The 13,449-nt window shown below is 40.4% G+C and overlaps 1 protein-coding gene across 2 annotated transcripts in view; it reads right to left on the bottom strand.

Moving 5' to 3' along the window:
• Positions 1 to 13,449, bottom strand: part of KIAA1328 (KIAA1328 ortholog) — a 171,879-nt gene that overhangs the window by 91,232 nt on the left and 67,198 nt on the right. For both annotated transcript variants that reach the window (XM_042028740.1, XM_042028741.1), the window contains one exon: positions 11,948 to 12,075. In XM_042028740.1, the coding sequence (XP_041884674.1) occupies positions 11,948 to 12,075 (128 nt within the window). The remainder of the gene's footprint in view (positions 1 to 11,947; positions 12,076 to 13,449) is intronic.

Genomic DNA, 13,449 nt, shown 5'->3' with positions numbered 1-13,449 from the left:
TTCAATCTTTTAACTTGCTTCTATTAGGTTAAAAGTGAGTAATGAAGATCCCTAACTTTGCCAGGTCTGTTTGGCAGCCTTCTATCTGGAATTTGTTCCCATACAGAAGTGCAGACTTATGGACCCAACAGGTTGAAGACAAATTAAAAGGAATACTTAAAATACTTATTAATTTTAAGAGAAGGGATTAGTTCAACATGTAAAGAGCCTTAATAATATTTCTGAAAATCAAGCCAGACCAGAAAAAAAAAATGGTTCTTACTACTTAGGGTTGTCCACTTTATGTGCAGTGTTCGTTATCTTAGTGATTATGCCATCTAAACATTCATGAAAAAGTAAACAGAATATCCTGATATTTAATAAAAAATAATAAGGACTTCAGAAAGAAGATGCCCAGATTCATCTGAACTGAATCACCTGCTGGATTTGAGTAACTTTCTGCAGGTGTTCCACACTTTCACTCTTGCCATGTACACAGGGACCCAAGAGTGACTGACATTGCTGTTACTCATCATTACAAAGAAGGAATCAGGGAGCAACTTTCCAATACGTACATGTCCACCAAGTTACTCAGCTTGACTGACAAAGCACTGAAAGGGAAAAGCTGCAAGTTTTCAAATACTTTTTATAAAGCAAATCTGTAGTCCTCCAAATTTATTTCTTTTTAAATAAGCACACTATTACAACCACAGTGTTTTCAGTAAACTGTTATAGTATAATTAATCCTTAAATAAACTGATAATAAAAATGCATAGGGGTGCGTCTACCTAATAAAGGACTCCAGTGTTTTCTTCTTGTATTTTACTCACAGAAGCACATACTCTCCCATTTCAGATGATGTGATTCTTTTTACCTCTGATGAATAAACACGTCCATGAAATGGATCATACCACATGCATCTGCCTTATATCATACAGCATTGGAGGGAGGAGTTTTCCCCATGTTGAATACTTGCTAACTGAGCTCTCCTTACATTATCTTACAACTAGACCTACAATTCAACTTTGCATTTACACAGCATTTTAAATTCACTGAGCTTACATTCTCTAACAAACACTGGGCACCATCTCCTATTTAAAGAGCCACAAACTAATCCAGAAAGCAATTAAATAACTTGATGGCAATACAGCAACAGAACAGAATTAGATCCCAATTCATCTGCTTGCCAGCCCTCACCTACCTGGTAGACCACAGTAGCAGTCCCAGCTGCACACTTGCATGCAGAATTCTCATAGTCAGCACAAGTAATGAAAAATATTAATCAAAACTTCTCATGTCCCATTAATGATATTCCCGTGGAAAAAAAATGAAAAACAATGGCCTAAATATTTAAAGACCTTTTTAAATGTGTTTCTGAGCTCTCATTTCTGCAAGTAAAAAGGACTACCTCCAGACCTATTCCTGGCTCTGATTTTACCTGAACCTTTGGAATCTATAGTAAGGGCATAAGATAATGTTTCAAAAGGCTGACATCAGCTGATTAACCAGAATGTCCAAGTTATAAATAAGTAAATTAATTAATCTGGGACTTATTTCTGTGTTAAGATTTAGAAAAAGTAGAAAATACTGTAGTCACACAACCAGAGAGGGTATTATATTCAAAGCTTGCTACATGCATATCAGTTCAAGTGGGAATGCTGAACTTGTGCTGATGTTTCAGCCATAAGTTTGTGTCTTCAATGGGTGCTAAATATGGGTTTGCTAAAAACAAGGTTACTTACAAGTCAGTGTATTCATTCACGTGATGTTTGCACATGCACCCACATACACAGAACAGGAGGCTTTTTCACTGGCGGTGCTGGTCAGAAGCAAGTCCTTCCCACATGTCTGCTGATACAAGAACACCACTGTGCATCCCAGGTCCTCTATCCCTCCCAACCTCAAGATCTCCAGGGACCCCAAGGAAGTGTGCTCACACCTAATGCAAAAGTTACAGCTAAAAATAACTATTCTGTCTCCTTCAACCCCATGCCTAAACGTACACACTCATTAAAAGGGACACTCTCAAATACACCAAAACCACAAATGACAAGGAGTCCCAGAGTGCCTAGCTGAACAAGTTCTGAAGGATAAGTATTCAAAAAGAAGCCACATTAACTGTGGAATGCTGCGCTTTATATGAGCGGCATATGGATCTCAGGAAAAAAATGGTCTCCACAGCTGTCACTTAACATCCAAAAGAGTGACTTCAGTTGCTCACAGGCAACTACCTTTGCAGTCTTGTGCTCTCACTTAATGAGACAAACTCTCCGTTAAAATTTTCAGTCTCATTCTCTGTTGCCATGAACTTAAATGGTTCCTGACTAAAATGATGTTCTCAATATGACTGTGAATAAAAGCTTTTCTGCTGAGGTTTAAAAGTGAAAGCCTGCAAGAGTAGGTCCTTGACCTAGTCACAGAAGGGACCAAGGTTCTCAGAAGAAAACAACCCTTTAGGTTGGAAAAGACACCTAAGATCATGAAGTCCAATCATTAATCCAGCACTGTCATGCTCACCACTAAACCACGTCCCCAGCTGCCACATCTACACATCTTCTATATGCTTGCAGGATACAGAAGTGACTCCACCACTTCCCTGGGCAGGCTGTTCTAATGATTGACCCCTCTTTCGGTGAAGAAATTTTTTCTCATATCCAACTTAAATCTGTCCTGGCACAACCTGAGGTCATTTCCTCTTGTCCAGTCCCTTGTTATTTGGGAGAAGAGACTGACCCACACCTAGCTACACCCTCCTTTCAGGTCATTGCAGCACGTGAGAAGGTCCCCCAAGTCTCCTTTTCTCCAGTCTGAATACCGCCAGCTCCCTCAGCTGCTCCTCACAGGACTTGTGCTCCAGACCCTTCCCTTCTCTGGACATGCTCCAGCACCTCTGTGTCCTTCTTGCTGTGAGGAAACAAAACTGAACCCAAGATTTGACGTGTGGCCTCACCAGTGCCCCCAGCACAGGGGGATGGGCACTGCCCTGGTCCTGCTGGCCACACTACTGCTGACACAAGCCCGGTGCCATTGGCCTTCTTGCCCAACTGGCCACACTGCAGCTCATGTTCAGCCACGGAAAACCAGCACCTCCAGGTCCTTTCCCACTCAGCAGCTTTCCAGCCATTCTATCCCAGCCTGGAGCTGCAGGAGGTTGTTGTGACCCAAGGGCTGGTGCTTGGCCTTGTTGAACCTCACACACTTGGCCCTGGCCCACGGATCCAGCCTGTCCTGATCCCTCTGCAGAGCCTTCCTGCCCTCCAGCCACCCAACCTGGTGTTCTTCTCAAACTGACTGAGGGAGCTCTCGATTCCCTCATTCAGATCATCGATAAAGATAAAAAACAGGGCTAGTCCTGGTACTGAGCCCTGGGGAACACCACTAGTGACCAGCCCCAGCTGGATGTAATTCCATTCACCAACACTCTTTGGGCTAGGCTATCCAGCTATTTTTTTTTCCCTAGTCACCAGTGCACTCATCCAAGCTATGAACAGCCAGTTTCTCCAGGAGAATGTTGCAGAAGACAGGGTCAAAAGCTTTACTAAATTCCAGATAGACACCATCTCCAGCCTAATCCACCAAGCAGGTCTTCTTTGTGAAAATTCCTTGTTGGGGTTCCTCCCCCCTGCCATGGGGTCCTGGGAGAGGGGACCCTGGGCTAGGGGCATGGCCTAGGCACAGGGTCTCCCTGATCCCTGGTCCCATGTACCCTAATCCTGTTCCCCATTGGTTATTTTGTGTTCCCCTGCCCGGGGAGGACCCTGGTTGTCCGGTGATTCCAGAGTCTTTTCGGCAGTCCCCCGGCCATGTGGCTGGAAAATAAAGATCTCTGAAACTTCTATCAAGAATCACTCCCTATTTCTTTCCATGGGTTCTCGCTGCCTATGGATGTTGCAGGAGACCCCACTGCAACAATTCCTCTGAAGTTTTAGAGCAGAGACATTCATCAGATGCATCGTACAACTAAGGTACTGATGGTCATGACTCAGCTCCAGAGAGTAAGAGGAGTTTTTGAAATTACACACCAGAAAACAGAAGACATCCTAAAGGATTTTTTTGGTCTGCTCCAGTCAATAGAATTGCTACCATTTATGGAGAACAGATGGGGAAAGATTTAACATGGAATTAAATGCATCTATTAAAGATTAATGAGAAATTACTTTATTTCAAGGCAGAGACCAATTTCAAGGTAATCCAGACTTCCAAGAGAGGTCAGAGGACATCATTTGCTTTCCTGCACTCTAAATCTTAGTAAGTAACTCAGTCAGCCTGAGCCCATGCAGATGTGTGGGTAGCTTTGAATACTTCAGTTTCAGATCGACCATTTTCTTGCATAGACAGGAGAAACTCATGTACCCCTTTTTCTGTTGACAGTACTATGAAACATCTTTGGCACATGATGGCTCTGAATGTCTACATGATCTGTTTCTACCCACATTCCAAAATCTGAAATTATACAAGCACAGTTTCAAAATGAAGAGCAATGTGTCTTACTATAAGCCAATGAGAGAGACATGGCAGACATTTTCTGGCACTTGCCATAAATAGACGGCAACCAAAAATTGTTATGCAATGATATTTAATGCATTCACTGGATCAGAGACAGGTAAACATGCTGCTGTTAACCAAAAATCACATGCAATATGTATGCAGACTTGCAGTAAATGCTGTGGATGCATGGCCTGTGCTGATGCCACCTCACCAGTTACATTCTGCTTATATAAGGAGATGAGTCCAACTGTCTCAAGAACTTAAGAAATTTGTCCTGTGGTGGGTAAAATCCCAGAAGGAGACTCCTTACAAACTTCAAATGGCAAACTGTGCATCAGAAAAACTTTAAGTTTGAACTTTTTGCAGCTCAAAATGAAAGACTCAAGCTAAATCTTAGTGTATTCAGAACTAACTCAAAGAGATATTTCTGCAGGCAATCATCCCCGTACAGACAGATAACGAATTCCCACCTTCTTAGCTGAAAGAAAATTACACCCTCGGCTCTCATGAAAAATCTTTCTGCCATACAAAGACCAACCTTTAGTGCCCTGAACTGATAATCACCTGGCTTTCATTAAATAAAGACACTTCTAATTAAACACCCTGATCAACACACAAAAATGTGTGCTTTGCAGGCAAGAGATGGCAAGCAATTTATCTTTCAATATAGTAATCGCTTATATCACGCTATCTGTAATCTACAGTGATGAATAAAGGTATTTAGATTATGAAATCCTAGATGAACTACAGACTATATTCATTTCAACAGCAAGAAATGACAACTCTAACTGTCTGCATTTTCAGAAATAGGATTCCAACTGTTGGACTGGCGCAGAAGCATTTTCACTTTTTACCAAAATATGTTCTCATGGAATCATCTCCCTCTTGAAGGGCAGGTGACGAGAGAATATACAACAGTCACTGAAAAATTCAAGTTGGATGGGTACTGTGGTAGTTATGTGGTCTACACCTCACCAAAACAAGGCAAGCTTCAAAGTACATTAGGTTCCTGGTTCAACTGGACTTTGAAAGCTACCAGGAACAACTTTCCTGAAGTTCAGGAAGGTAATGTTAATGACAATATGAAAGACATGCCACACTTGGAGGAACCAGACACGTCTAGGAACTGGGAACTGGTGAATTGAGGATGTAAGTATATGAGAAACTGATTTTCAAAAGTCTCAAGTTTTGAAAAAGGCTAAGTACTGCTGAATCAAAGGGCACGTGCATAGGTCAAATGGACTACACAACAGTAGTGCCAGCGTATCGCTAGGCAGCTACACTCCTAATGACTGCCAGGTAAACAGCAACTCCACAAAGTGATGGATAGAACAGAAGTTTCCTTCCTCACGGCCTGTAGCATAATACAAAGTCTTTGACAGCAAGTGCATTCATATGCAGCCTTGAATCCACTGAAGAAAGCCTTACTCCCGCTTCAAAGTGAGAGGATGCTGGTGAGTATGGCCACAATGCATTCTCCCAAGAGCCACTACAAGTTAGACTGGAGAAATTGCAAGATCAGATCTAAGAGTTTGCAAAGTGCTTCTCAAGGACAGGAAGTTCTGCTGCAAATTTAAATGCTCGTATAAATCCAGAGGTGATGTTTCACAAGTATAACAGTATCATCAGAAGCCTACAAAGCCAAGAGGATGTTTTGATCTTGGAGAATGGAAAGAAAGGCACTGTCTTCTTTCCAGATTTATCCCCCAACAGAAAAATATACACCAGACACGACAGCTCACCCAAGGAAAGATTTCCACAGGAAGGACAGTTTTTAAAGCTAAATGGATAAAACTGAGAGAGGCACATTCAAAGAAAACAAAAGGAAAATCAAAATATCTTAAGGAGACTAGAGACAAGACTGATTAAAGACTGTAGAACAAAGAGATGGTGAACTGGCACCAATCTCAGTTAAGCACTGAACTGAGTGAGTTGAGAGTGAAGTGCTTATCACTAGGAATACAGTGTCATCCATATCAAGAAAATAGACAGGGTGAGCCAAACAGTTCTACTCTGGCACACATTCCAGGGGATTGAGTGTGGGTGGAATTCTGTTGTGAATGCTAGCAACACACAGGTATTGCAATACTGGTATTTCCTTTTTGCTTAAATATTTATATCCATCTGCATTCCTGTTCAGTGTTAACATTTGTTAGAAAAGACAGGTAAATGAACTATGACCTAGTATCTTAGAGGTAAAAGGGAAAAAAACATTATTTTTCTTCATGTTATTATAGGGTAGTCTATTCCAGATCACCCTATGTTTGAAATATCACTGCTAATCACTTTGAACACCCATGAAAAAGCACCCGAAATCTGACATTCTCAGTAAAAAAACAGAAAGAATGAGGATAAAAACATTATCTCATTTTTACAGATAAGAGAGGCACAGAGAGAGATCAGAGGATTTGCAGAAAGTAACACAGGTAATGAAAGGCTATTCCTGACAGTTACTCATGCTAAAACTGTCTCTGTTGGCCTTGCAAAATTATTCCAATACCCTTGAGTCCCGACTCAAATTAGTTCTTTATTTATTATCCCAGTTTTCAAGTATCTTTCAGATGGGCTCATCCATTGTTCCCATACAGCTGGGTAAACAGACAAAGTCAATTCTATCATGCAGGTTTACCTTATAGCATTCAAAACCCTTTGCATGTGTGGGATTTTTTTTTTTTTTCTTTAAGCAAGCTAAGAATGTGTTTAAAGGTGACCTGTGCTGGAAAAAAAAGTCGAAATGGGGAAGTTTAGGGACAGAAAGGCTTCTGAAGATTGGTGTGTTTCGATATCTTTGTCAAAGAAAAAAAATTAATAAATCAAGTAAGTAACATTTGAAGTTTTAATACGTAATCATCCTTATTATGGCAAAAAAAAAAAAAAAGGACACGAATCTTATTTTCCAATATGAAAAAAAAGCAAGGCTTATGGCTTTTTTCAGATATTACTGTGAAGTGATACAACTGCATTCAACAATTTTTAAGAAGTGATAAAAGAGAAATAGCAACATTAAAAAAAAAAAAAGTTTAAAAAAAAAAGCCTTCCCAAAAGTCAATTTTGTTAGGATTTTACAATACATCCAAAGCAGACCATGTTTTTCAGGACGCTTGCATGGTGCTTAGCATTGAACAGTACCTTCCTCCTGATGAAGGCCACTGGCAGACCCCCCAAAAGAGGACGCAGACATCAGAACACAGAAGGAGAGGGGAAATGATACACCATTGAAAATAAATTCTTGATATTCCCTTCCATTTATAATCCCACTCCATATCCATGCTTTTTCTACACAAGGAAGAACTGAAGCCTCACACACACACACACACACACAAGAATCTTCGTGAATCGAGGGAATTGGCAGATGTGTTGGTAATCTTCCACAAATAAGAAACAAACTCTGCCAGCTGTACTTGTAAATTCAAAGATTAACATTAATAAGCAGTGCCGAGACCACAGGTATTATCCTTCCTTAAGGTGATAGAGCTCAAGAGCCCCAGTTCTGCAGAAACTTATCTGCCTGTCCAACTTCAGAGCCTCAAGTCCTAGCCTACACTGCAAAACATCTACAGATTCATCAGCCAGAACTTGCCAAAGCAAACTGGATTCTTGCCACTGTTTGAGATGGCAGTGAAGTAGCAAGTATATAAACTAGGTCAGACATGATTACCTAGAACAAGGGCAATTTTCTTTACATGTCTGTGCAAAGCTTCTGAAAATGACAAAGACTGAACATTTGGGCGCTGCAGAGAGTATATCCAAAAATCATTTTTGATAGAAAAGTTTAACTGCATTTTAATATGAATTATATTTTCTATTAACAGCAAGGCAGAAGCCTATTTTGCAGTAAAGCTCTTCCTTTACCAAAGTGCTATCTCTCTGAATCTGAGTCAACTTTAGTGACCACTTTAATATTCACTTTACAATTAATGCTTCTTTTTATGGGTTGGTAGAAGGTAAACCAATTTCAGTTCGGCTTCTAGGTATTGAATTTATTATAAAAAGTTATGTACTTAAAACTCCTATAATGAAACCAGAGGCATCATGAGATATTAACCTAGAGTTAATGCTGAGAAGGCCAGTTTGAATAATTCAATTCATGTCACCTTAAGTATCTTTTCAAATGGAATTAACTTTATCTCACAAAAAAACGGAAGTTCCATGTTCCAGTTACTGATTATTGACTCCATGAGAGTTCTGACTTAAATCATCTTACCACCATCTTCCCAGCAATTTTATTTCACTACTACCAGGATGCTTCTTCACATTTTGAGGGCTGACTTTCATTATAATGAAGCAATATTAGCTAAGAGAAAAACATGGTTTCAGAGTTACTGCTATCGTTAGGTGATACTAAAACAGACAAAAATAGAAGTCCACACCAAAGCATCAGCATTAGTTCAGTACAGCTACAAACCAGGGCTGCATTTCAGCCACATGCACACAGCTACTGCAGTCGTTTACATCCTATAGAACTCCACCTCTTTTTACAACGATGCCATCGATGTTTCGTAATGCTGCAGTTCTCTTTACTTGTTAATTATCTTATCCTGACAGAAAACCCGGCACTTAAACACTGAAAGGAGATGTTTTCAAATACCTATCTAAGCCCAGGGAAAAGTGGTAGCTCATGATCAGCATTATGGTAGGGTAAGAATGAGGGAGACAGGCACGTGAAAGCAGAAGCAGGAGATGTTAAGATATAGGTGTAGCTCTAGAAATTACTCCAAACAAGTAAGGAAAACGAACAGAAACAAGAAAGAACAGCTCAAAATAGGCAGAACAAAGAAGTGCTTCATTACAGATTACAACTGTGCTGTCCAAGGTTTCTGCAAGACATGGGAAAATCGGAACAACATCGCACATGGAAATACAGACACCTCAGTAAGATCAGCAGTGTCCTAAAACAGGAAACATTGATTATGTCTCCTAGACAGTTCTCTGAGGACAAAACTATGTAGCAAACTAGTTGTCTTTCTTTAAACACAGACAAATCCAGGATTTCTTCAACTCAGACAAAAACGAGCAAGGAAAATATTTCAAATGCATCTGGATTCAAACAAAACTCAGGAAGACTTTCATTAGCCTAATATTTCAGTAAGGTGGCTATTGTAAAAGTCCACCTTAAAACAGAAAAAGCTTCAGCGGGGCAATAAGAACTGGCATGGGCAGCAGTCGGAACAGCAGGAAAGTGTTCTGGGTCTGTCCTCTTCCAATTCTTTCCTCTCAAAAATCCCTCCCTGTTGTGTTTCCCCTGGGACAGACCCCATCCAGGCAGACAGAACAATGCCGGCCTGAACTACTGTGTTAAGACAACACTGAAATAGAACAAAGAGACCCATCAGGACAGTGAGAGCTCATAGTTCAGGTATTAAAAGATGTGTGAAAATAACAGGTAAGTCCATCAAGAAGCAGCCCAGTGACCTTTCTTGGGTTTCGAAAGCTATCCCATGAAGGAGTGAGTGAGGAAAAGAACGGACAGTGTGGTGCAGTCTTGCTCACCTCTCCACAGTTTCTGAGCTGTGAGGAGAAACAGCACAAAGTGCTTGTTTGGGTGAAAAACGGCAACCATTTATAGAGCCAAATGAAAAGAACGAGAAAATTAAAGAGGAAGGCTAGAAACATCAGAAGCATTTTGCATGCTACAAGAAAAACCAGTTGAAGCATGTTTTGACAGGTTTTAATCTATACCTACAAAGCTTTGCACGCAACAAGAGGACCAGCGTAATTTCAGACTTGCTAGGCTGGAGCTGTAGAGTATGTAACCATAAATGAAATTTCAAGGCAAACCTCGATATAATATCTGAATTTGCATTTGTGGACAAAAGTACCTGTAAGTATAGAGAAAAGAAATAATGGAATCAAAGATGAGCTTGATAAAACTTCACACATGAAACCAGAAAACAACTTTAAAGAATTCTCTTTGTATATACTGATAGAGTGATTAGGAAGACAGAAGAACAAGAGGAGATGAACGTGGATTGTTGAACCGATTTGACAGTCAGGGGGCTAAAGGTTTCCTATTATCTGCTTCCATGCTTTTGTTCTGTAGATGTGAAGACACCGGATCCCTCAATACAAAGGTCTAACCTAGTATAGGATAAATGTATTTGAAGCTGAAAAACTAGAGATGAAACACTCAGGCCAAAACCAGAAGGAAGGATTGGCATCACCCAAAACACAGCTGCCACAGTGCTGTTGGACTACATGGACTCCTCTGGACAATTTTCCATGGAGATCCCCAGCAAGCTGCATACCGTACAAGCAACAACACAGACATCACCCATTCTGGGAGAAGGATATTCTTGTTTTGGACTCAATGCCATCACAAAAATGGATGGCAGATATAAACACAAAAGAATGGAAATGAAATGTTTACAAAAGATTAAAAGCCTGACAACCAGCTCAATGTCTAACATTGTTGGACAAAAAAAAAAAAAAGCTAAGAAAACCCTAAAAAAACCACATCATCAGGACAAAAAAACCCCACTCCTGATAACAATGAAGTCAGAGTATTACTACCCGCTTCCTGAAGAGAATCAAAAGACTCTTTCCTGCACAGTCTCCAGTCTCCTGAGAAGCAGGATCTGCTGTATAATTCTCACAGCAGGGAACCACTGAGATGCCAGAATCAGGCCTCCTTTTGGATACTCTGTGCTGATGACTTTACTTCTAGCCCTGTTATAAATAAGCCTTTTAGACTGTTCCAGCAGAAGAGAGGATCAAGGGCATAACCTCTTCAAAAAGGCATGGTCTTAATGTAAGATGGATTCTGGAGATCTGCAGATGGAAGCTGCTACCAGCGAACAGCAAGCAAGAACATGGGGTAGAGCACTTGCATAGGCAGTCTTCTCTTCCAGGGTATGATCTGCCATCAGCAGGGATGCAAACCGAGCACCTACCTACCAGAAAAAAATTTCAAGCAACCATGTTCTCGAGGTTTTGGGCACCTACATCAGAGAAACAGTTTACCACTTAATTTAACACGTATCCCCTAGCCAACGTTTTCTGGTTTTAACTGCATATAGAACTATAGGTCTTCTATAAATAGCTCAAATGAGATGAGCTGCTTTACAGACTTGAGAAAGCTTTTATTGACCAAATACATCATCTGTAATGCCCTTTTCAATCATCAAAAGCCACAATGTGAAAGGCTGTATCTTCAGTGACTGCGATTATTTTCCTGTTTAAATAACAGAACAGAAAACAGAAGAGCATCTTAACTTTTTCCTTGGCAAAGGTGTGGGTTCCCATGATTCTTACTCCATTACAACACGGTCAATTAACTTCACCTATATTATTGACCCAAAAGTTGTGGGGGTTTTTTTGTTTGTTTTCCTGCAATCCGTGTATTAAGGGAAGGACTCACAGGAAACCAATCACAAAACAGGATTCAATACTTTATGATGCAAGATAATACACTTACAGCAACAAAAAGATGTTTTGACTAAGTCATTTAAAGAAAAAAAGGAGATGGCAAAAGAGAGCTTACCTTCTGCTCCTTTTCCTTGGCAGCACTGAGTTCAGAAAGGGAGTGTGATAGCTTTTCTTGCTGCTCAGCCAGGTACTTCTGATAGAGGCTCAAAAGTTCTTGGCATTCTCTATACTGCTGCTGCAGAGGTGAGACATCAGAAGTTAAGGGAAAAACACTCTTTAGCAAACAGTTATAGCCAAATATATACCAACTTACTCTGTGTAAATCTGATTTAGATCCATAACAGTTCAATTTAAAAACAGATACCATGGGTTTAAGTAGCGCCTAATGATGATAAATCTGCTTAGAGATGAATGTTCAAGTACAACCTTCTTTCTACTCAGAGTGGAAAAAGAAGAATTGCACCAAATTCTTTTATCATCGGAAAAGGGACAGCAGCAGGAGGCAGGTGATGACATTGTTTCAGCTGGAACAACTACAAGCCTCTGATTCGTATTCAGCAAAGCCAGCCATTACAAGTGTTTATTTATAAATAAATAAATAGCCAGCCAAGTAAGTAAATAGTCCATTTTTAAGCACAGACATCGATTCACAAGCCCACATACCCAAATCTAATCTCTTTGCTTGAGCACCAGTGGCTCAAAACCCCACAGTCACAGATGCAGTGCTACAGGCCTTTTACAGACCAGCAATAATTTTTGGACAGTAATCTGGAGAAGCAGCAACTTTGGTGTTTGCAAGGATATTAGCAACAGTGTCCTGCCTTGCTTGCAGCATTGAAATTCCAACAGGAGATAAATCTGCTCTTCACCTGTCATTGTGTAATTCCCTCCCTTGCTCATGTAGCATGGTAAACCATTTATGCTCCCTCTCTCCCCCCTCACTTTTAATTATGCATGCAGATGGGATAAGGGCTCGCTGTCCAAAGAGATTACTCTGAATAAATACTTTAATAACAAGTCACTGCAATTAAGGTAGGGAACAAAAACTTCTTCAATCTATAAAACGGTGTTGAGTTACAGATTTCCTTAACATTTTTATGATCTAATCATTGCTTCTGGGCAAATTCATGTTGCAATCACTTTTGCCAATCATGGCTGCATAAATAACTCACTGCTTTGTTATTCCCTGTTATGACCCTAAGGGGGTTTTTTTTGGTTCAGTTTTGTTGCCTTTCCTTCCTTCCCCCCCCCACCCCCCTTTATTCTTTTTCCAGGACGGGTGGCCTTGCCAGGGCTTCATTTTTGTTGTTGTTTGGTTGGTTTTCTTTCCTTTAAATAAAAGGCTACAGAGAGAATAAGCAAAACATTTTAGGAAGGAATGGAAGGTTAATAAACCCCAATGTTGAAATCAATCAGGAGAGCTCTCATAACACCTTTGCTAAGCACCTGGAAATATGGGAGGGTACAAACAATGGTCTTAACAAGCTAATTGCATTCCAGAGCCAGCCTGCCTGAAGCCAGAGCTGTTTTACATTTCAGTTCATTTCGTCAGAGAGCACCAAAAGGCTGAAGTGATTTGTGGTGGTCTCAGGAGTCTCTGCCAGCTATGATGTATAT

The sequence above is a fragment of the Corvus kubaryi genome, unplaced genomic scaffold (assembly GCF_017639235.1).
Source record: "Corvus kubaryi isolate FWS band 111438036 unplaced genomic scaffold, C.kubaryi_AGA036_p1.0 37308, whole genome shotgun sequence".
Lineage (NCBI taxonomy): Eukaryota > Metazoa > Chordata > Aves > Passeriformes > Corvidae > Corvus > Corvus kubaryi.
This window is presented reverse-complemented; position numbering and strand designations above follow the sequence as displayed.